Source organism: Nerophis ophidion, linkage group LG02 (assembly GCF_033978795.1).
Source record: "Nerophis ophidion isolate RoL-2023_Sa linkage group LG02, RoL_Noph_v1.0, whole genome shotgun sequence".
NCBI lineage: Eukaryota > Metazoa > Chordata > Actinopteri > Syngnathiformes > Syngnathidae > Nerophis > Nerophis ophidion.
In genome coordinates, this window is record NC_084612.1 from 9,658,225 (window position 1) to 9,684,724 (window position 26,500).

Below are 26,500 nucleotides of genomic sequence, written 5' to 3' on the forward strand. Positions count from 1 at the left end.
CGCACCCCGCGACCCCAAAAGGGAATAAGCGGTAGGAAATGGATAGATGGATGGATGGATGCCTGTCTTCCAAAAAGCGCAAAAGTTAAGAGTGCCAGATGACGGAAGAACGAAACAGAGACAAAAACATTTATTTTCCTATAAAACTACGCAAAACAACACTGTACTGTATTTTTCGGGCTATAAGGTGCACTTAAAATCCTTTTATTTTCCCAAAAATCGACAGTGCGCCTTAGAACCTGCTTCGCCTAATGTACGGCATAATTCTGGTTGTGCTTACAGACCTCGAAGCAATCGAATTTGGTACATGGTGTAATAAGTGTGACCAGTAGATGGCAGTCATACATAATAGATATGTCTAAACTGCAATATGATGGCAGTAAACAACACCAACACGTTCAATGTTCCATTGAGAATATAGATTATTACACACAGCACTCAGAAATCTGTCAAATTGTTTTTAGGACGACTTTGGTAAGCTATGAAGACGCACCGCTTGGATTGTCGGCGCATTAAACATACGAGTATTCAGATTCAGGTTCAAGTTTATTTGTCACTTGCAGACTACACCACAGTGAAATGCTTTTTTCCATGCTCTTCAGATATTGCGTACAGTGGGATCCGAACACTAGTTGCAGAATCTAATACACTAAATACAAAAAATTGAATAGCTCTGATGTACATTAACTACAAGACAATTAAGTTGCACAATAAGTCACAGAAATTATGGTAGAAGTATCAGTACAAGTCGAAGTACAGTAGTCAAATACAGTACCAGTGCAATATCAAATAGTTTAACAGTACATACAGTATGCACAGTATAGGAAACAACAAATATTAAGGTGTATACAGTTCTTTGGCAGTTGAGTAGTGACAGTAGTATGAACAAAGGGTAATGGAACAGTATGACTTCTTATTATGGTGTGTGTATAAGGACCGCAAAATGGCACCTATTAGCAGACACATTATCTGGCGTTTTGTTTCACAATATTATCCAAAACCAACTTTCCTTACCTTGTGGTACCTGCTAAAGTTTATTCGGGATCGGCATAAGTCATTAAATTGTGTGTGCGTCCGCAATTGTAGTCTGTGGGGACACCGTAGACATACGCTTCTTCGTTTTCTCTATCCATACGCTTCGTTTTCTCTATCTTCTTATGTGACATTTATCCTCCGCTGTTGCCATTTCTAATATAAAATAGCGTAAAGTTCTTATATCTGTCAGAAGCCTAGCTATCTAAACGCTAAAAACTGTAGTGGGTTTACATTATTCACCCAAGGAACTTTAGGTAATAGAGGGTTCCGGTCTGACAGTTTTTCACGGGACACATTTCCGGCGTTGATGTTGTTATTGAGCGATGGATGAGGAGATGCTGCTTCGTTATTGATTGAAATGAAGTCTGAATGTCATTAAAACAGTTAGCGCCATCTTTTGGCACTTCTTCCACTCCCGTTTTCGCTACAACGCTACAACAAATATGATGTGGAGAAGACGCTGTTGAAGGTGAGCCACGTAAATAAGACCACCCACAAAACGGCGCATCCTAAAGAGACACTCAGAAAGCTTCTTCAAGACAATCTGTAAAACATAATCCATCCAACACTTTCACCAAAGAACCACCATTACATGTTATGTAGACCACAAGGTAGTGTTTTATATTTAGAAAAAAAAAAATATGACCCCTTTAGTGCGCCTTTTGTATAAAAACAAACCTGAATAGACCCGCTCATCGGCAGTCCACGTTTTAATCCAGTGCGCCCTATGGTCCAAAAAACACGGTAATATTAATGTCAAAGCACTATTTGACGCTGTCCTTTTTATAAAGACACACTACACACATTCCACCAAATGCTTCCCCTTTCTTATCTTGTCTAAAATCCTATTTTTTTAACTTTCGTCTGCCTGTATTTTCATGTATGTCCAGTAAGAACTGACACTTGACTGTGTTTTAGAGGGGAACATCACTTTTTGGCGGAATATTATCATCATTCACAATTTCCATATGAGAACACTTTTTTTTAAATTTTTTAAATGAACTGAAGTGAATTATATTTATATAGTGTATTTTCTGTAGAAACTCAAAGCACTTTACATAGTGAAACCCATAATCTACACCTTTCAAGCTGTTAACCTGCTTTTTACAGATAAAATCACAAAGCGCTGTACTAAACATAGGTGAATTAAAACAGCAATTAAAATTAAACAGGGGCAACAACATGAGAAGGATAAAAAAAAAGATAGTTAAAAGATTCATTGACCAAAATCTTTACTAAAAAGCTAAGTCTTCACATGTTTTTTTAAAAGAGTTAAAACAGTCAAGCTCACTGAAGCACTGCTTCAAGTTATTCCAGAGTCTGGGGGCTGCAGCTTGGAATGCTAGGTCTCCACGGTTGTTAAAATCGGTTTTTGGGCTCTGTAGGAGACCCTGGTCTGAAGACCGACGACTGCGCCCTGAAATGTAGGACCACAACAAATCAGTGATATACCGAGGGGCCCACCATGCAACATAGGGAAAGTTAAGACTAAAATCTTAAAGTTAATGCGGAATTTGACTGAAAGACAATGAAGACTGGATAAAATGAGGGTAATGTGGGCTGTTCTGGGTGCACCAGTCAAAAGGCTGACAGCTGCATTTTGTATCGTCTGAAGTCTCTTTAGAGTTGACTTGTTGAAACAAGTGAAAACAGAATTAGAATAGTCATTGCGAGACGAAATGAACGTGTGAATGATCATTTCAAGATCCGATTCTGACGACAAATTTCTCACTTGGGAGATATTTCCCAGGTGATAAACACAGTTTTTTTAGTCAGTTGACGACAATGGCTCTCCAAAGACAATGACTGATCGAACACAACCCCAAGGTTTCTGAGGCCGGTGGGTAACGTGTCTTGCCCAAGGACACAACGGCAGGGGTATTTTATTTGAACCAAGCAAAAATCTCTGCCAATAGAACAAGAACAATTTCTGTGTCAAGACTTTCATAAACAAGTAAAATGAGCTAACTTCGATGAAACCAAAAATACCTTAAAATAATGATATTCACTAATAAGTGCACTTTTCTTGGTAGAAAAAATTTGACCTTTTTGATCAATATGTTGAAAAATATTCTTAAATTAAGTAAATGCTAGTGCCATTATCTTGACATAATGATATGCGCTCTGAATTACTTTTTTTGAAACCAGCTAACTTATACTAAAAACTAATTTATTGTTCTTAATGGAAAGGCAAAACTAATTTATTGTTCTTAATGGAAAGGCAACAAGGCAACCACTTGTTACTCTCGGGGTCTCCTAGCAGCTCAGGCAAATCATATGGTCTAAAAATGCATTTTGCCATCTATAACATGACATCGCACCAAATGCGTGCTCTTTCAGTCAATTAGTGCGCAGATATACAACCCGGCCATCGGCCCCAAATTTTTTAATTTTAATTTTGAAAAATTCATCTGAATGTGCATGAACTATTTCTGTTAAAAATATTTAGAATGTCACATGTGAAATGTTTAAATATTAATTGTCCGTTTACTCTACTGTGCCATCTGTACTGCTATATAAGTGAGTTTTTTCTCGTTTCATTGAAAATAAAACCGCAAAGTCCGTTTGGCTGTCGTCCGTTACGAGACACAATTGTGTCAAAGTAATGATTTTTTTTTTTCATTCTTGAAATGAGACGTTATTACTTTAAAAAGTAGTTTTATACTTGTGTTGATGACACAGCTTTGCGACAGTTGATATTCTAGTTTCAAGCATGTTTTACTCAAAATAGGTCATAAAATCTCAGCAACAAGCTGTAATATCTTACCCAGATAATGTAGGACTAAAACCCTTAAAATAAGTAAAACACTCATCAGCTTGATGAGAAGAATTATTTTAGCAGAGAGAAAATAAGTAAAATATCACCCTTATTTCAATCATCAATCAATCAATGTTTACTTATATAGCCCTAAATCACTAGTGTCTCAAAGGGCTGCACAAACCACCACGACATCCTCGGTAGGCCCACATAAGGGCAAGGAAAACTCACACCCAGTGGGACATCGGTGACAATAATGACCCAGTGGGACGTCGGTGACAATAATGACTATGAGAACCTTGGAGAAGAGGAAAGCAATGGATGTCGAGCGGGTCTAACATGATACTGTGAAAGTTCAATCCACAATGGATCCAACACAGTCGCGAGAGTCCAGTCCAAAGCGGATCCAACACAGCGGCAAGAGTCCCGTTCACAGCGGAGCCAGCAGGAAACCATCCCAAGCGGAGGCGGATCAGCAGCGCAGAGATGTCCCCAGCCGATACACAGGCAAGCAGTACATGGCCATCGGATCGGACCGGACCCCCTCCACAGGGGAGAGTGGGACATAGAAGAAAAAGAAAAGAAACAGCAGATCAACTGGTCTAAAAAGGGAGTCTATTTAAAGGCTAGAGTATACAAATGAGTTTTAAGGTGAGACTTAAATGCTTCTACTGAGGTGGCATCTCGAACTGTTACCGGGAGGGCATTCCAGAGTACTGGAGCCCGAACGGAAAACGCTCTATAGCCCGCAGACTTTTTTTGGGCTTTGGGAATCACTAGCAAGCCGGAGTCCTTTGAACGCAGATTTCTTGCCGGGACATATGGTACAATACAATCGGCAAGATAGGATGGAGCTAGACCGTGTAGTATTTTATACGTAAGTAGTAAAACCTTAAAGTCACATCTTAAGTGCACAGGAAGCCAGTGCAGGTGAGCCAGTACAGGCGTAATGTGATCAAACTTTCTTGTTCTTGTCAAAAGTCTAGCAGCCGCATTTTGTACCAACTGTAATCTTTTAATGCTAGACATGGGGAGACCCGAAAATAATACGTTACAGTAGTCGAGGCGAGACGTAACAAACGCATGGATAATGATCTCAGCGTCCTTAGTGGACAGAATGGAGCGAATTTTAGCGATATTACGGAGATGAAAGAAGGCCGTTTTAGTAACGCTTTTAATGTGTGCCTCAAAGGAGAGAGTTGGGTCGAAGATAATACCCAGATTCTTTACCGTGTCGCCTTGTTTAATTGTTTGGTTGTCAAATGTTAGAGTTGTATTATTAAATAGAGTTCGGTGTCTAGCAGGACCGATAATCAGCATTTCCGTTTTTTTGGCGTTGAGTTGCAAAAAGTTAGCGGACATCCATTGTTTAATTTCATTAAGACACGCCTCCAGCTGACTACAATCTGGCGTGTTGGTCAGCTTTAGGGGCATGTAGAGTTGGGTGTCATCAGCATAACAGTGAAAGCTAACACCGTATTTGCGTATGATGTCACCTAGCGGCAGCATGTAGATGCTGAAGAGTGCAGGGCCAAGGACCTAACCCTGGGGAACTCCACACGTTACCTTAACGTAGTCCGAGGTCACATTGTTATGGGAGACACACTGCATCCTATCAGTAAGATAAGAGTTAAACCAAGACAGGGCTAAGTCTGACATACCAATTCGTGTTTTGATAGGTTCTAATAAAATATTATGATCGACGGTATCGAAAGCAGCGCTAAGATCGAGGAGCAGCAACATAGATGACTCATCAGAATCCATCGTTAGCAATAGATCATTAGTCATTTTTGCGAGGGCTGTCTCCGTGGAGTGATTTGCTCTGAAACCGGATTGAAAGGTTTCACATAGATTGTTAGACGCTAAGTGTTCATTTAACTGCTCCGCAACAATTTTTTCAAGGATTTTTGAAATAAAGGGAAGGTGAGACACCGGTCGGTAGTTTACCATGAGGTCAGGATCGAGGTTAGGTCTTTTAAGAAGAGGATGAATAACCGCTTTTTTGAATGCTAGGGGAACAGTGCCCGAGGAGAGTGATAAGTTTATAATAGGGGAACAGTGCCCGAGGAGAGTGATAAGTTTATAATATTTAGCACTGATGGACCTAATAATACAAAGAGCTCCTTGATCAGTTTCCCAGGAAGAGGGTCAAGTAAGCATGTTGTCTGTTTTATTCCATTTACACGTTGTAACAATTTTGGAGGGCAGTATCCGCCGTATATACCATCGTGTCAGTGTTAATAGAACCCCGTTGTAGCTGGGACGCATTGTCTTTAATCTCCTTTCTAATGACTTCAATTTTCTTACTAAAGAATTGCATAAAGTCATCAGCTGAGTGGGTTGAGCTACTGGAAGGGGTCCCTTGTTGGGTTAGCGATGCTACCGTACTAAACAAAAATTTAGGATCGTTTTTATTACGGAGGATGAGATTTGAGTAATATTTAGCTTTAGCTAAGGTAAGCATGCGTTTATAAGTTATTAAACCATCACTCCATGCTTGATGGTGCACCTCAAGTTTAGTCGTGCGCCATTTGCGTTCCAGCTTTCTGCATAATAATTTCTGAGCTCTAGTTTCTTCTGTAAACCACGGGGTGCGCTTTTTTGGAGCCTTTTTTAACTTTAGCGGTGCTATGTTATCAATGGTTTCGCGCAGGGTGTCGTTAAAGTTGTTAGTGAGGTTATCAATAGAGCCCACATACTTTGGGAATGGTGCCATAACCGAGCATATTTGAGCTATTTAATCGTACTTAGATTTCAGTTTTTGCAGTGTAAGATGGCGGAAGCTGGAATCCAACCTGGAACCCTTAATTTTGCTGGCTCGGTGGCTCTACCAACCGAGACACGCCTTGAATGCACTCTAACGTGTAAATAATCAACACTAGCAAGAATGAAGGTAATGAGATCCGATTTATAATGCTCTCTAACCATCCAAAAACCTTCATCAACTTTTGGCAGTTTTTCCACTCCCGTCATTGCACACTACAACGCTACAACAAAGATGACGGAGAAAAAACGCTGCCAAAGGTGAACCACGTAAATAAGACCACCCACAAAACGGTGCGTCCTGAAGATGATCTGTATGACATCATCCATGCAACTTTTTCACCAAGGAACCACCATTACCGTATTTTTCGGACTATAAGTCACAGTTTTTGTTCATAGTTTGGCTGGGGGTGCGACATATACTCCGGAGCGACTTATGTGTGAAATTATTAACACATTACCGTAAAATATCAAATAATATTATTTATCTCATTCGCGGAAGAGACAAAGAAAATGTCAGCAATCGTCACACACACGTCAGCAATCGTCACACATATGTCAACCAATAAGAATTCGGCGGGAGAGGGTCATGGCAGAAGTGCATTGTGGGTCATAGAATGCTAACTGCTATATGCTACTACCGTAGCTATTAAAATGGATCATTTCAACGTTGGCGGTAACTTATAAAAACTGAGAAGGGCTGAACAAAAATGGCACCGAAAAGGAAATCATGTACTGCAGATTACAAGCCGGGCGTAATGAAATATGCAGCAGAAAACGACAAGAGGAAGCGCCGCATACCTTTGGAGTTGGCAGAGTTGTTTAGAAGCGACATCGAGGAAGAAGATTTCATGGGATTTATCGATTAGGAGTGACAGATTGTTTGGTAAACGTATAGCATGTTCTATATGTTATAGTTATTTGAATGACTCTTACCATAATATGTTACGTTAACATACCAGGCACCTTCTCAGTTGGTTATTTATGCGTCATATAACGTACACTTATTCAGCCTGTTGTTGTTCACTATTCTTTATTTTAAATTGCCTTTCAAATGTCTATTCTTGGTGTTTGGTTTTATCAAATAAATTCCCCCCAAAAATGCAACTCATACTCCAGTGCGACGTATGTATGTTTTTTTCCTTCTTTATTATGCATTTTCGGCCAGTGCGATTTATACTCCGGAGTGATTTATAATCCGAATCCGAAAAATACTGTACATGTTATGTAGACCACAAGGAAGTTTTTTTAATTGAGAAAAAAAAAATACAATATATATATATATATATATATATATATATATATATATATATATATATATATGTATAACCCCTATAATGCGCCCTATAATCCAGTGCGGTTTATTTTATGTATGAAAATAAACCTGACTAGACCTGCTCGTCGGTAGTGCGTTTTATATTCCGTTGCGCCCTATGGGCTGGAAAATACGGTAAATACTGCGGTGTGTGCCACCTCATGATGTCATGTCTGCATGTGGGTCAGATTGCCTTCCCATTAGAAATCTTTTTTTTTTTTGTAATGTGAACAGCCACTAAAAAGATCGGATTTGACAAAAAAAATCCGAATTGGACATCCAGCAATGTAAACGTAGCTTATGTGAACGCATAGAGTGAGAATTCACCACGAAACGTACACTTATTAGGCCTTACGTGGACCCCGACTTAAACAAGTTGAAAAACTTATTGAGGTGTTACCATTTAGTGGTCAATTGTACAGAATATGCACTGAACTGTACAATCTCCTAATAAAAGTTTCAATCAATCAGTTCGATGTTAGCATCAACTTTTCAACATTAAAAAAAACAAAATAAATAAATAAAATTAAAAACACTCCGAAAAATCTTTCAGTGTAAGCGGCGTGTTAAGTAACAAACAACGGAAGGTGAGGTCCAAACAAGCGGTGCCACCCGGCCCCCGCATGCATGTTTGTCTTTGAAATGCTAATCCCAGACGCAAATGCCGTGTGCCATTTAAAAAGCTACTGTGTCACTTCCCAGGTGGGTGTGTGACAGAGTGCCTTCAGGGACAGCCCCCCCACCCCCAGCCCCCGGTCCCACCCCTATCCCCCTTGCTAATGATGTTAGCCCCCCCACAGTAAATATTGAAGCTTTTCCCACATGCAGGTGTTCGTGACCTTGCAAGGTGGCTTTGAAACGCCTCACCTGAGGGGCGTTTTGACACCGTTGTAATCTCTTCAAGCGCGTCTCCTGCTGATCTGTGCCAGTTGTAGTCTGTTCGCCGGTTTCTGTTTTTTTTTCTTCATTGTTGATTGCTGCACAAACGGTGGGAAATAACATTATTAGCAGCATGCAAACCTGAGGCTGAAATAAAGTCATCCAAATAAAAAATGAACAGAAATTTACATAAAGGCAATATTGTCAGTGAGATGTGACTGATATATACCTGACATATAAAAATGAATATATTAAATTGAAATAGCAATCAAAAACTATCCAAATCCACTCTCACTCTCCTATACTTGTCTACCTGTAATACATGCTCGGGACTCTCTGCAGTGGAGCAAATGAACACCCCTTGAATATCATTAATATTGATTATTACTGCTACTACTATTATTAAACATGCATTTGTACAGATGAAGACCTTGTCTGATAAACACCTAACTTGCAATTACCTGTAAAAATAGATAATACATTAAGAAATTATTTAATAATATAATAATAAAATAAATGCATCCACTCCAATAGTGGTGAATTATATTTATATAGTGCTTTTCTCTAGTGATTAAAAGCGCTTTACATGGTGAAACCCAATATCTAAGTTATATTTAAACCAGTGTGGGTGGCACTGCGAGCAGGTGGGTAAAGTGTCTTGCAGATGACTAGGATGGCAGAAGCTGGGATCGAACCTGGAACCCTGAAGCTACTGGCACGGGCAGTCTACCAACCGAGTTATACCGCTATAATAAGCACTTAAGATGTGTTGACCATGCAATTTTGTTTTAATTAGATACAATTTGACATATGTAGTTTTATATTTTTCCTATTATAAATATAGAGTTGCCAAATGTTTGTATGCATTTTAAAATATTCTTAGTGCGAATTGTCAAACCTATTTTATTATACAGTAGAGAATGAATCAATTTGGCTCCATTCCTGGTTGCGTTAATCATTTTGCAATGCAGTGTGCTGAACATTATGGAAAGCGCCGCTCTACATAGCAACAGACGCTGTTGTCAAAGTTGTAATTGCCACAAATCACATTTAAAGTTATTCAACACTCTATTGGTGGATAAAGTGTATAGCGCGCCCATTCATTTTGTCACGTTTCATTTGTCAGGTAGACCGTGATGAATCCCCTTCGTAGTGTATATAACATCCTTGGAACCAGCCCCCATTTGAAAAAAAAATTCAATAAAAGTAATGATTGGATTAATAAACAACTATAGATGGATATAACAATTATATAAACCTAATAATAATTATATTAATGATAATAGAATTGTATTCATTAAAAAAGAAAAATACCCAAGTTGTATTGAGGTTAGTACCCATTGATAATACGTAATTATATATAAATACAAAATAATGAAAATAATAGTATAGTTACATGTAAAATGTTTAGCTAATAAATTTTCACCCAAATTGATAACCCTACACAAATAAATTCCAACTCTCGGTTTAGCTCTTTGGAACATCGGAAATTTGCACACACACACCAACCAAAAAAACCTACAGAAGAATATAATTATAACTCTGTTGGTAGAGCAGCCGTGACAGCAATTTTAGGGTTCCATGTTCGATCCCCGCTTCCGCCATCGTAGTCACTGCTGCTGTGTCCTTGGGCACGACACTTTACCCACCTGCTCCCAGTGCCAACCACACTGGTTTAAATATAACTTAGATATTGGGTTTCACTATGTAAAATCGCTTTGAGTCACTCAAGAAAAGTGCTATATAAATAGAATTCACTTCACTTCAATGATTATATGAATTACTAAGAACTATCGATTGTGCTGAATTGTTGATTATTTGTGCTTTGAACAAAGAGTACACTACCTGGCTGTGACCAGCAGAGGCGCTGTTGATTCAGTCTCAATCAGTTTGCTTTCCACAGAGAAATAACACAACGTCGTAGCGCATTTTTCTGCTCATTACAGCCCTGGAATAGAAGCAGTGGTTGCGAACATTCCGAGTCAGTTTTCCCCATAGTCAATCAAGAACATGTCAAACTAAAATCCTGGGTTTTGGAACCTTTTGAGTGATATTTTGGGCCTGAGGAGGTACAAGCTTGAAGTGTTGGCAGTCACATACAGTGTTTATATATATATATATATATATATATATATATATATATATATATATATATATATATATATATATATATATATATATATATATATATATATATATATATATATATATATATATATATATATATATATATATATATATATATATATATATATATATATATATATATACACACACATATACATATATATATATATGTATATACACACACATATACATATATATATGTGTATATGTATATGTGTGTGTGTATATATATATATATATATATATATATACACACACATATACATATATATATGTATATGTGTGTGTGTGTATATATATATATATATATATATATATATATATATATACACACACATATATATGTATGTACATGTGTGTGTGTAAACTAGCACAGACTATTCAATTCAATATCGATTATTGGGGTCGCGATTCGATTATATATAAAACAAATTTCCGATTCCCGATTCAAAAACAATATTTTTACGATTCTCTATTCATTCAATACATAGGATTTCAGCAGGATTTACCCCAGTCTGCTGACATGTTAGCAGAGTAGTAGATTTAAAAAAAAAAAAAGCTTTTATAATTGTAAAGGACAATGTTTTATTAACTGATTGCAATAATGTAATTTTTTTTAAACCATTAAACAAACCAAAATTATCTTTGTGAAAAAATTGGACACAGTGTGTTGTCAAGCTTGAGATGTGAAGCAAGTGTAAGCCACTGTGACACTATTGTTCTTTTTTTACATCTTTATAAATGTCTAATGATAATGTCAATGAGGGATTTTTAATCACTGCTATGCTGAAATTATAACTAATATTGATACTGTTTTTGATAATATTCATTTTTTGTTTCACTACTTTTGGTTTGTTCTGTGTCGTGTTTGTGTCTCCTCAATTGCTCTGTTTATTGCAGTTCTGAGGGTTGCTAGGTCATGTTTTGTTTTGGAATAGGATTGCATTGTTATGGTATTGCTGTGTATTGTTTTGTTGGATTGATAAAAAAAACATAAACAAAATAAAAAATAAATAAATAGATTTTTACAAAAATGAGAATCTATTCTAAATCGCAAGTGAGAATCGCGATTCGTATTCAAATCGATTTTTTTCACACATCCCTAATATATATATATATATATATATATACCTTTTATTTTATTTATTTTTTGCTATAGCTGATGTGTGAGGCGTCCGGGGGGGAAAAGTAAACTGCAGGACGGCGGAGTGGGATCGATCCAACTCTCATCAGTTCTTACCTCAGGGCCGTTCCGGTCCCCAGAAATTGATTGGGTCCACTGAGGGAATACCATAAAAAGAGAAAAAAATGGAGCTTCATTAAATGTGGAGAAAGGGGTCTCGTTTTTTTTTTGCCACAGTGGGCAGCCAGTTGGCGACTAATGTGCAGCTAGTGTGTCCATCACCTGGGGAGATGACAGGAACCGCCTCGGGGGGGGCCACTAGTGCCATCTTAAGAGGAAAAACTAGCACCGACAACTCTCTGTTTTTCTGTCCGTCTCTCCGGGTCTCGGCCGTGCACAGCTGGACGCCCCGAAATGCCACAACAGCACAAAGTCCACAGCGGCCGTGATGCCCGCCTTTGTGGCTGCAGGGGACGGGCGGCCATGTCGCCTGAAAGCGGTTTGTTTCCCTTCTGGCGGAAGGACAGGCAGACAATCAGAGAGACGGAAGGGGAAGGATGTCCGATATCGGGCCTCGGCGGCTTTGTTGTGTGTTGTTTGAGCCGCGGAGATCGATGGGGGGGAGTGGATATCGGGAGCATAAAGGATGGCATTTCTTTGAAGAGTGGCTTGTATGGAGCCACCGAGAGGCTGCTGAGAGCTGCCGACACGGCCCGCTCCTTGCATGTCATCCCTGCTGGGATCAGAGCGATCATCCTCTCGAACCGAGATAGTGGATAGCCTACTGAAGAACATGCAGTACTGGATGAGAGCTAGTGCCTTACAATGTACTGCCTCTCAACCAGAGATGCCCAATTTTGTTTGTTCCACCAAAGAGTGGTTTCCAAAATTCAATACATATTCATATCGACCTCTTCTAAGCTTCACAATCATCGATAGCAAGTCAATCAATAAATCAATCAATGTTTTTTTACATAACCCGAGATCACAAGTGTCTCAAAGGGCTGCACAAGCCTCAACGACATCCTCGGTTCAGATCCCACATCAGGACAAATCTCCCGTCCAAAGGCAAAACCCAGTAACTTAATTTTGGTCAAAACTGAGCTGATAATAATTTTGGAGCTCCTAGGTGATATGCTTTACATCAGTGTATGGGATATTGTAATTTGTTCCGTAAGTAAGCTGTTACGCGCATGGCAGGACCTAGCAACTACCACATAACCGCGTAGATACAACAGAAAAACCTAGTATCTCAAGGGACCAATCGGAGCTTCTTTGTCAGTCGCCTTATTGTCTTTAATGAGACATTTGCACGAATGGGGGCCGACGGTCAACCTGATTATGTGATATTATGGCACGAGGGGATATTTGGAAGATTGGCCCAGGACGTTGCAAGCACCTTCATTAAATGTATTGTTCTTGATTCTTCCCCTTGCATACTCTTTTGGGCAGATAACTGTGGAGGTGAAAATAAAAACTGGACACTGTACACGGCTCTTGCCCAATGTGCAAACGGAGAATGGGGCCCACCCGAGATTGAGATAAACTATCTGGAAAAAGGGCACACATTCATGAGAGCAGATTCAATCCATGGCTCAATCGGCAACAAAATGAAAGCTCAAGAAAACATCTATACGTTTGATGACTTTGTAAATCTTTGTAAGAAAGCATCAAGATAGATTGGTTTTCCTTTGTTTTCTCAAAATCAGCTAGAAGTGAGTTACTAGGTTTTGCCTTTGGACGGGAGAAATGTCCAGAGACATCCATCCATCCATTTTCTACCGCTTATTCCCTTTGGGGTTGTGGGGGGCGCTGGTGCCTATCTCAGCTACAATCGGGCGGAAGGCGGTGTACGCCCTGGACAAGCCGCCACCTCATCGCAGGGCCAACACAGATAGACAGACAACATTCACACTCACATTCACACACTAGGGCCAAATTAGTGTTGCCAATCAACCTATGTCCAGAGACAGCACTGTGGGGGGGGGAAAAAAGAAAAAAACTTAATAAAACATAACTTACCATAAAAGTAACAGTGGCACTGGTTGTTCCATTTGCAGTTATGCACTGTAAAAAAAAAAAAAAAAAAAAAATGGCTGTAAATTTTACAGTAAAAAAAAAAACCCTGGCATCTCAGTCGTAAAAGTGGTACTTCTTTTTTACGTTTTGTTTTATTTACAACAATAATCTGTGAGTCGCAACAATTTTACATGTAAAAACAGTAGTACCGTTTTAAAATTTACAGTAATGCAATGTAAAAAACAAACATGAATTTTACGGTAAAAAGTCTGGCAGTTTAATCGCCGGAATTTTAGTGTAAAAATGTTCATGTCGAGGTCACATGATTTTTTGCAAGATGCAGATAGACTTCAGGAAGCAGCGTGCAGGTAAGAAAGAGGAATTTTTTCCCCCGAATATAAGGCAAGAATGTTAAAATACAAAAACGTGCCAATGCTACAGCAAAGCTTAGCAATAGACTAGCAAAACAGGAGCAAGAAGATAGTAATTCTAAACTCTTCATAAAAACAAATGCCAATGAAAGTGTCGCGTGTTGCGAATACGATTGCCAGGCTAGGAATAAATAGCTCTCTGATTAGTGACCAGGAGCCTGTCCTGACCACTAATCAGAGGCAGGTGACAACACTCAGCACCCATGGTAACAAAGAAAACAAATCACGACTTAAAGAAATCTCAAAACTAAACAAAACATGATCCGGACAACTGATCATAACAAATATAAAAATGGCGCTGTTTTTCAATTTACAGTAATGCACTGTAAAAACAACAACCGTAGATTTTGCGGTGAAATTTTGTTTCTCAGTTGCCAGAAAAGTGGTATGATTTTTCCATATACAGTAATGAACTATGACACAATTTACATATATTTTACAGTTAAAAAACTAGCAGCTAAGTTGGAAAACATTTTACTGTCAAAAAAACCAAAAAAAAAACCTATTCAACAGTCATTTGGGCTAATATGGTTTTAATGCTCAAAATATTTTTACTTAAAAATATTTATGTATGTTTACGACTTTAATCTAAAAACACATTACTTTTTTCACATTTGTGACATTCTAAAGAAAAGCGAATCCTGCAAGATTCCTACCTTATTCAGTAATATATGACTGTATTTTAAAGTTACAAGTTACAACTTTATTTAAAAAACTAAAATTGTTTATGCAAAAGTATGACAATATCCTCTAAATATGCTTTTATATATTCTAATATTACGACTTTACTCTTGAAAAATTATTTTAACTGTATTGTCATGTTCAGCTCTCTTCTTTGTAAAAACGACCTAATATTGACAAGTAACTTTTGTAACTTTTTCTTACAAAATATATTTTATTCTCTAAACATATGTTTTATTTAATATTCAGTAGTCCAACTCTGTTCTGTAAAAATCTAAAATGTATTACATCAAATACATCTTTTTTTCTCAGAACAAAAACACATTTACAATCTTTTTTGATAAAATATCACTTTATCATACTATTGCAACTTTTTATTTTTTATTTTTTAGAAAGCCAACTTTTGTAATGCAAAACAATGACTTAACATGCTTACTGTAACTTAATATCCAAAGAATATGACATTTTTCACATAAGATTACTTCCTCCTCACAATATTACAACCCGATTCGGTAAATTATTACCGGTACTTCATCATACTATTACAGCTTTATTCTTAAAAAATCAGACATTTTTATGCGAGTTTCGGATTTTGTCCTCTGAATAGTCTCCTAAAGTTATGACCTAAACACACAAAACGTGTTCATGGTTACGATTTTAAACAAAATGTCTGACTTTCTTCATGTAAGTTTTAGCAAAAACTAAAATCTAACCTCATATTTGTACGGTAATGATTTTGTTCCTCCAAAAAATACCTATATCTATTTTTTTTTCTTTTTTTAGGAAATATCACTTATTTAATGTAATTTAATATAAACTTTTTATTCCTGCAAAGCTACTTTGTTCTTATTTGTGTAGCAACCAAATTTTCCAGACTATAGAGCGCAAAAAGATATAAGCTACACCCACTAAAGTTTAGAAGAAAACATATTTGTCCATATATTAGCCGCATCGGACTACAAGCCGCAGATTTATACATGGTGAAATTAGTTATGTACGCAGAAAGATGTTGTAAATGTTTATTTACATACCTAAAATGTTTCCAAACGGTGTCTGTAACATGGCAATAAAATGGCTGATTAAATAGAACAGAAATCATTGTCATTGACCCATTAGAAAAAAAATGCTGTTGTAAGTTAATAAAACTAACACAGAAACTCGTAAACATGTTAGCATAGTCGCTAATGGTAACGATGCTAGCATCATTACATTACGATAGCATGTACAAATATGCAAAAAAAAAAACACTACTTCAGACATTACATGTGGGACAATTTAGTAAGTTTGAATTATCGTAGTTATATTGTAAAACTTACAAACGTTACTTGGAGTGATGAATGAAGAATTCTTACAATTAGAAATTTTATGGATGGCAAATAGACTACCGTATTTTTCGGACTATAAGCCGCAGTTTTTTTCGTAGTGCGACTTATACTAAGGAGCGACTTAGGTGTGAAATTAACACATTATCGTAAAATATCAAATAATATTATTTAGCTCATTCACGTAAGAGACTAGACTTATAAGATTTCATGGGATTTAGCGATTAGGAGTGACAGATTGTTTGGTAAACGTGTAGCATGTTATATATGTTATAGTTATTTGAATGACTTACCATAATATGTTATGTTCTCAGTTGGTTATTTATGCGTCATATAACGTACACATATTCAGCCTGTTGTTCACTATTCTTTATCTATTTTAAATTGCCTTTCAAATGTCTATTCTTGGTGTTAGGTTTTATCAAATAAATTTCCCCAAAAAATGCCACTTATACGCGAGTGCGACTTATATGTGTTTTTTTTCCTTCTTTATTATGCATTTTCGGCAGGTGCGACTTATACTGCGGAGCGACTTATACTCTGAAAAATACGGTAAACATCATATCTGTGGAAAAAAAAAAAAAGACTCCCGATAAATGGAAGGACACTGCAGCACCTGCAGTGAGCAAATACGTCTAAAAGAGTTTGCCATACTGCTAACAATAAAACACCCTCTATTTTTGCTTGTTTTTCTGATAAATGTAATTTTATTATTGCCGTTAGTAAAGAAAAATCCATAAATTAGCCACTCTGTTTTATAAGCCACAGGGTTCAAAGTTCAGAAAAAAAGTAGTGGGTCATGGTCCGGAATTTGTTACTTGTTTTTAAAAAAAAAAAAAAGTTGTATTATTACATTTACAAAGCTAGAAATACAATTTTGATTGCAATTTCTTTCTGAAAAAGTGTAGTCTGTAGAGACAACTGCAATTTTTTCTCATAGTACCACTTTTTTTTTTTACTGTATCACAACTTTATCGTTGTATTTCAGTATCTTTTTGTTGTTAATTCGCTGAGGCCCTCATACTTCTTTGTACCCTACTAGACTGGAATTGCATGAAAATGCTGCTGAAACAAAAACGGCGAGGATGTTTTGCTTTCTACGTATGTCACAGAAGCCGTGTTGCGACTCCGCCGTGAAGCGACGCTAAACAGGGCCTGCTGTGTACGAGGCTAAAGCTCCTTTTTGGAAGAACTGTAAACAAAATAGTTCTCACAAAGGCAACAATGGCGCCGCGAGTCCCATTTGAAATGTATGCGACTCCACTTTGTGTTTTACACTTGTCAAAATGAAGCCGAGCTTGCTTTGTTCAGGCTGCGGATCACACTTTGTAGGACGATTTGGGGGAGGGCAAGCGAGCGGCGGCGGCGTCTTCTTAGCATCTTTACGTCTTCGCGTCGGCGACAATCGGGCGGGGGCCACCCGTTGACATCTGCGCTTACGCCGGCAACTTTTAGGCAAGGATGCAAACAAAGGCATGCGATGCAAGGGCACAACAAACACACACGACACCCGTTGGAAACACCTGGCTATACGGGAGCGTGCGTCCTTGCAAGGATTAAATCAGCACTTCAAAAGAGCGGGAGACAAAAAAACAAAAAAAAACAGTCCCGGCGGAGGAGAGACGGTAGGCGAGACTGTCATCTTGCAAAGGAGGCGTGGGGGGAGCGGAAGCAGGAGGGCAGGGAAGGGGGCGGAGTTTTCAGGTGAGCCAGTGGGTAAGAGTGATATTTCCTGTGTTGAATTGCTGCTTGAATTCCCTCTGTGTGCTAACACATACAGATTTATATATATATATATATACATACATATACAGTGGGGCAAAAACGTATTTAGTCAGCCACCAATTGTGAAAGTTCTCCCACTTAAAATGATGACAGAGTTCTGTAATTTTCATCATAGGTACACTTCAACTGTGAGAGACAGAATGTGGAAAAAAAATCCAGGAATTCACATTGTAGAAATTTTTAAAGAATTCATTTGTAAATTATGGTGGAAAATAAGTATTTGGTCAACCATTCAAAGCTCTCACTGATGGAAGGAGGTTTTGGCTCAAAATCTCACGATACATGGCCCCATTCATTCTCCCTTAACACGGATCAATTGTCCTGTCCCCTTAGCAGAAAAACAGCCCCAAAGCATGATGTTTCCACCCCCATGCTTCACAGTAGGTATGGTGTTCTTGGGATGCAACTCAGTATTCTTCTTCCTCCAAACACGACGAGTTGAGTTCATACCAAAATGGATACACGGATGATACAGCAGAGGATTGGGATGATATCATGTGGTCAGATGAAACCAAAATAGACTTAAAGTCCTTTTATTTTTCCTCAAAAATTGACAGTCTTATAACTCAGTGTGCCTAATGTACGGAATAATTCTTGATTTTGCTTACCGACCTCGAAGCAAGTTTATTTGGCACATGGTGTAATAAGTGTGACCAACAGATGGCAGTCAAACATAAGAGACGGTGTAGTCTGCAATATGACTCAAGTAGACAACACCAACATTTTATATGTACCATTGAAAATATAGAACATTACATACGGCGCTCAAAAATCTATTAAAAAGTTTTAGTACGACTTTGGTAAGCTATGAAGCTGCTCCCCTTGATGGATTGTCAACGCATTAAATATACAAATATTATTATGTTGTGTGTGTATAAGATAAGACTTATTATCTGGCGTTTTGTTTCGCAATGTTATGCAAAAGCAACTTTTCTTACATTCCGATACCTGCTGATCTGTGTTTGGGATCCTGAAAAATTCCATGCGTCCACCTTTGAAGTCCGTGCCGACACCGTAGTGCAGTGGTTCTCAATGTTTTTTCAGTGACGCACCCCCTGTGAACAATTTTTTAATTCAAGTACCCCCTAATCAGAGCAAAGCATTTTTGGTTGACAAAAATACATAAAGAAGTAAAATAAAGCACTATGTCATCAGATTCTGATTTATTAAATTGTATAACAGTGCAAAATATTGCTCATTTGTAGTGTTATTTCTTGAACTATTTGGAAATAAAGATGTACAAATAACTAAAAACTTGTTGAAAAATAAACAAGTGATTAAATTATAAATAAAGATTTCTACACATAGAAGTAATCATCAACTTAAAGTGCCCTCTTTGGGGATTGTAATTGAGATCCATCTGGATTCATGAACTTCATTCTAAACATTTCTTCACAAAAAAAGAAATCTTTGACATCAATATTTATGGAACACGTCCACAGAAAAACTAGCTGTCAACACTGAATATTGCATTGTTGCATTTCTTTTCACGGTTTATGAACTTGCATTCATATTTTATTGAAGTATTATTCAATAAATATATTTATAAAGGATTTTTTAATTGTCGCTATTTTTAGAATTTAAAAAAATTAAAAAATCTCAGGTACCATTTGGCATATTTCCAATTACCCCAGGGGTACGCGTACCCCCATTTGAGAACCACTGCCCTAGTGGATAAGCTTATTTTTTTCTATGTTCTTGTTATGGGACATTCATCCTCTGCTGTTGCCATTTCTAATATAAAGTAGTTTAAAGTTGTAATTTATATCTGTCAGTAAACTCACCATGAAAGCGCTAAAACATACCGATGTTTTGAGTTTACATTATTCACCCAAGAAACTTTAGTTATTAGAGAGTTCCGGTCGGATGGTTTTTCACAGGACACTTTTCCGGCCTTGTTGGTTTTTCCGCATGGGAAGGTGCCGCTCCGTTATTGATTTAAGTAATGTTTGAATGTCATTAAAACAGCTAGCTCCATTTTTGACACTTCTTCTGCTCCCGTCCTTGCACGCTACACCGCTACAACAAAGATTACGGGGAGAAGACGCTGTTGATTGTGAGCCACGTAAATTAGACCGCCCCCAAAACGGCATGTCAGAAAGCGACTGAAGATGATCTGTAAAACAAACTATGCAACATTTTGACTCCCCCTCTGGCTTATTTATGTCTAAATAAGTGCTATAGTCGCCCAATACAAGGTCCACAAACTTGCGGTGTGTCAAATCAGTGCCGAGTCAGGAGGATTGAGGGCCATGGCTGTAGGAAACCTCTCGAAGTAGTCTTGCATAAACTCCAAAAGTTGGTATTATCCGTAGATAAGTATCATGAGCATCCAGTGGCTTTATCTGCCCCTGCATGCACTTTAAAATGTTGGCATGGCTACTTAGCATAGGGGAGTAGCCAAAAATTGTACTCGAGTACCTTACTTTAGAGTAATATGACTATAGTACAGGTAACATTAATCATCCAGATAATTACTTGGAAAATAGTAAGTATTCAATGGAAAAAAAACTACTCCAACACAAAGTAACTGGTGAGTAACTTCTGATTTATTTAGTTTTATTTTTTTAAGTGTATTTACACATAGTCATCATGGTCGATGTCCACTGAGGTGAGTTTTTCCTTGCCCTTATATGGGCCCTACCGAGGATGTCGTTGTGGTTTGTGCAGCCCTCTTGAGGCGACTTGTGATTTAGGGCTATATAAATAAACATTGATTGATTGATTCGGAAGTGTGTGGGTGTGCATGGGTGGTGGCGTGCGTCGAAATATTGGTTCCAATATGGAAAACAACTGAATCTTGTAGAGAATGTCTCATTTGCACCACAGGTGGTGACATATATCAAAAGAGGGTTTTTTGTAATTGACAGTCGTACATTGCTCCCTCCCTGGTCAACATATGAAATAACAAGTGTGTGTAAAAATGTAAAGTGCTCCCCCTCTGGCCAACATATGTAATACGTGTGTATAAGAAATTGAAATGCGCTCCTTTAGCCAAAATTAAATTGAAAAAAATACATAAATGTATAGAGACATACTGTAATAATTTGAAGTAGATAATGAAGATTAAAAAACAATTACAACAAATAATAAAAGCTTACCTTTTTTATGTATTACTACCCACTTTTGATGTGTTACACTTGTAATATTGTTTAAATTGAACTCATCATTCATGTTGACTGGGCAGTTTGCTCCTTATCACTATTAAATTATTATTATTTTTTTTTTTTGCTGCTGTGTTGAGCATTAATTGTACTTGTCAATAAATGACCATGCGGGCAAAGAGAGTTCCACTGTCCCAATGCAGTCCAAATCAATGTTAAAGTAGAACTGTGTGTGTGTGTGTGTGTGTGTGTATGTATGTATGTATGTATGTGTATATATATATATATATATATATATATATATATATATACATATACTCGCACAGACATATATGTCTGAATTAGATTATCCAGAGAATAGTGCTCGATACCGTGGTAGAGCGCAATATATGTGTGTGGGGAAAAATCACAAGATTATTTCATCTCTTTGAAATAGTCATGTGATTTTTTTCCCACACATACATATATATATATATACACATATGTATGTGTATTTATACACATACATATATATATATATACACATATGTATGTGTATTTATACACATATGTATGTGTATTTATACACATATGTATGTGTATTTATACACATATGTATGTGTATTTATACACATATGTATGTGTATTTATACACATATGTATGTGTATTTATACACATATGTATGTGTATTTATACACATATGTATGTGTATTTATACACATATGTATGTGTATTTATACACATATGTATGTGTATTTATACACATATGTATGTGTATTTATACACATATGTATGTGTATTTATACACATATGTATGTGTATTTATACATATATGTATGTGTATTTATACACATATGTATGTGTATTTATACACATATGTATGTGTATTTATACACATATGTATGTGTATTTATACACATATGTATGTGTATTTATACACATATGTATGTGTATTTATACACATATGTATGTGTATTTATACACATATGTATGTGTATTTATACACATATGTATGTGTATTTATACACATATGTATGTGTATTTATACACATATGTATGTGTATTTATACACTTATGTATGTGCATTTATACACTTATGTATGTGCATTTATACACTTATGTATGTGCATTTATACACTTATGTATGTGCATTTATACACTTATGTGTGTGCATTTATACACTTATGTGTGTGCATTTATACACGTATGTGTGTGCATTTATACACGTATGTGTGTGCATTTATACACGTATGTGTGTGCATTTATACACGTATGTGTGTGTATTTATACACGTATGTGTGTGTATTTATACACGTATGTGTGTGTTTTTATACACGTATGTGTGTGTATATATACACGTATGTGTGTGTATATATACACGTATGTGTGTGTATATATACACGTATGTGTGTGTATATATACACGTATGTGTGTGTATATATACACGTATGTGTGTGTATATATACACGTATGTGTGTGTATATATACACGTATGTGTGTGTATATATACACGTATGTGTGTGTATATATACACGTATGTGTGTGTATATATACACGTATGTGTGTGTATATATACACGTATGTGTGTGTATATATACACGTATGTGTGTGTATATATACACGTATGTGTGTGTATATATACACGTATGTGTGTGTATTTATACCCTTTTTTTATGTGTATATATACACGTGTGTGTGTGTGTATTTATACACATGTGTGTGTGTGTATTTATACACATGTGTGTGTGTGTATTTATACACATGTGTGTGTGTGTATTTATACACATATGTGTGTGTGTATTTATACACATATGTGTGTGTATATATACACGTGTGTGTGTGTATTTATACACGTGTGTGTGTGTATTTATACACGTGTGTGTGTGTATTTATACACGTGTGTGTGTGTATTTATACACGTGTGTGTGTGTATTTATACACGTGTGTGTGTGTATTTATACACGTGTGTGTGTGTATTTATACACGTGTATATATACACGTATATCTGTGTGTGTGTGTGTGTATATATACATGTATGTGTGTGTGTATATATACACGTATATGTGTGTGTGTGTGTGTGTGTGTGTGTGTGTGTATATATACATGTATGTGTGTGTGTATATATACACGTATATGTGTGTGTGTGTGTGTGTGTTTATGTGAATATGTTTGTGTGTTTGGGTGTGTGTATGTATGAATATATATATATATATATATATATATATATATATATATATATATATATATATATATATATGTGTGTATGAAAGGAAAGAAATTAAGACATTTATTTTGAACATTATTCCAATCACATTTTGCTGTACACAATACTATACAAGCACAAGTATGATTGCACTGCATTTGATTGTTTACCCAATTTATTTCTCTCATATTAAAAAGTAATGATTTTAAAGAGCGATGAATGGGTTATTCCATTACCGGAGCTCAGTATTTCATCCTGCTGCATTTAAGTTCACTGCTAATTTACCATAGCGGAGTAAATCATGTGTCACACAACAGAGGCTCGCCCCTTAAATTGTCATTACTAGATGAAATTGTCGTGATTTAATATGTCATGAGTTCACCAAGGAGTTGTTTTTCTTCTCTCCAAATTGTGTTTAATAACTCAAAACAAGATGAGCTTTTATCACAGACCAAACAAGAAGGGGAATGCGAAAATAAATCAGCCTCTAAAAGGGAATAGCTCCTGGCTTGGTCTGTAGGTTACATCACATGTTGATTGTGCGCCTGTTTACACGTGTGCTTATATGCGTGCAGGTGGAGTTCGAGTGGCTGCGACAGTACTGGTTTCAGGGCCAGCGCTACACCCGCTTCTGCAGCTGGTGGAGCAAACCCATGGAGGATCTGGAGAAGGAGTGGAAGCTCATGGAGACCATGGTGAGCTTTGCGCATTGCGCATTCCACAGCTGCATTTCTAAATTCCACCTTTACACTTCCAGAGAGGTGTGGGTTTATTAATTTTGCTTTGCAACAATTTCCTCCATGGGAAATAATGGAAACATAATAATAAATAACCTAGGGTCAAACTGTCGCCATCATAAAACATTTTATTAGCATGCTCAGTAGCTCTCATACAAATGTAAAAATAAGTTACCCCTGTTGTAATAATACTAATAATGGAAATTGAAAGTAATACTTTGGCCATGATTTCGTAATTGTGCGACCTTAGCGGACTGCTCTACTACTAAAAACAATTTAATTTAAAAAAAAACCTTTCAACATTTTAATGTACATTAAATATACAAAAATTAATAGTGTTGGTCAATCATTATATGCTAATCCTGTGGTTGTCAAACTTTTTTCACCAAGTACAAATTCAGAAAACAAGTAGCACCATATTAACCAACATTCTAATACAGTAGTGTAGTAGGTCTAAGTATTCATTAAAATCCAGACAAAGTGTATTTAAAATGTTGACCACTGTAACATCACACACAGTTTGAAAAGTAACACTGTTTGCATATATAAAAAAAAAAAAACTCTTTATTCAAGTTATTCATTGGCGCAGCACTATATGGTTTATTCAGGTGTACTGGAGAGGAGGCTACGCCGGATAGTCGAACCTCGGATTCAGGAGGAACAGTTTGGTTTTCGTCCTGGTCGTGGAACTGTGGACCAGCTCTATACTCTCCGCAGGGTTCTTGAGGGTGCATGGGAGTTTGCCCAACCAGTCTACATGTGCTTTGTGGACTTGGAGAAGGCATTCGACCGTGTACCTCGGGAAGTCCTGTGGGGAGTGCTCAGAGAGTATGGGGTATCGGACTGTCTTATTGTGGCGGTCCGCTCCCTGTATGATCAGTGCCAGAGCTTGGTCCGCATTGCCGGCAGTAAGTCGAACACATTTCCAGTGAGGGTTGGACTCCGCCAAGGCTGTCCTTTGTCACCGATTCTGTTCATAACTTTTATGGACAGAATTTCTAGGCGCAGTCAAGGCGTTGAGGGGTTCCGGTTTGGTGACCGCAGGATTAGGTCTCTGCTTTTTGCAGATGATGTGGTCCTGATGGCTTCATCTGACCGGGATCTTCATCTCTCACTGGATCAGTTTGCAGCCGAGTGTGAAGCGACCGGAATGAGAATCAGCACCTCCAAGTGCGAGTCCATGGTTCTCGCCCGGAAAAGAGTGGAGTGCCATCTCCGGGTTGGGGAGGAGACCCTGCCCCAAGTGGAGGAGTTCAAGTACCTAGGAGTCTTGTTCACGAGTGAGGGAAGAGTGGATCGTGAGATCGACAGGCGGATCGGTGCGGCGTCTTCAGTAATGCGGACGTTGTACCGATCCATTGTGGTGAAGAAGGAGCTGAGCCGGAAGGCAAAGCTCTCAATTTACCGGTCGATCTACGTTCCCATCCTCACCTATGGTCATGACCGAAAGGATAAGATCACGGGTACAAGCGGCCGAAATGAGTTTCCTCCGCCGTGTGGCGGGGCTCTCCCTTAGAGATAGGGTGAGAAGCTCTGCCATCCGGGAGGAGTTCAAAGTAAAGCCGCTGCTCCTCCACATCGAGAGGAGCCAGATGAGGTGGTTCGGGCATCTGGTCAGGATGCCACCCGAACGCCTCCCTAGGGAGGTGTTTAGGGCACGTCCAACCGGTAGGAGGCCACGGGGAAGACCCAGGACACGTTGGGAAGACTATGTCTCCCGGCTGGCCTGGGAACGCCTCGGGATCCCCCGGGAAGAGCTAGACGAAGTGGCTGGGGAAAGGGAAGTCTGGGTTTCCCTGCTTAGGCTGTTGCCCCCGCGACCTGACCTCGGATAAGCGGAAGAAGATGGATGGATGGATGGATGGATGGATAGATGGAGCCCGCTACCCTTACCTCAGTTTGACAATCACTTTGCTAGTTTTATCCACAACTTAGCTTTGTGTTATATGGGTAACAAAGCAAATTAGTCTCACGTCTAATTCATCTCCCTTGAGGTATTTCATTTTGTCTTATTATATGTTGATAATATTATGTTGCCAACTAATACCTTTTGGAGGGTTTTAGAAATCTCTAATGTTCCATTTTTTTGAGGGACTTGGGCCGATTCTAATTTCTTTTTATTATTTGTAATATTGAAATCTGGGACATGTTTATTTGTCTGTAGAAAGTTTCATGGGGCGCTTGATCCTATCTCAGCTACTATCGTGCGGAAGTGAAGGGAATAAGCGGTAGTAAATG

The 26,500-nt window shown here is 37.7% G+C and overlaps 1 protein-coding gene across 2 annotated transcripts in view; it reads left to right on the top strand.

Moving 5' to 3' along the window:
- fto (FTO alpha-ketoglutarate dependent dioxygenase) overlaps positions 1–26,500 on the top strand; it is a 425,397-nt gene that overhangs the window by 123,678 nt on the left and 275,219 nt on the right. For both annotated transcript variants that reach the window (XM_061877187.1, XM_061877194.1), the window contains exon 7: positions 24,101–24,220. In XM_061877187.1, coding sequence (XP_061733171.1) covers positions 24,101–24,220 — 120 coding nt within the window. The remainder of the gene's footprint in view (positions 1–24,100; positions 24,221–26,500) is intronic.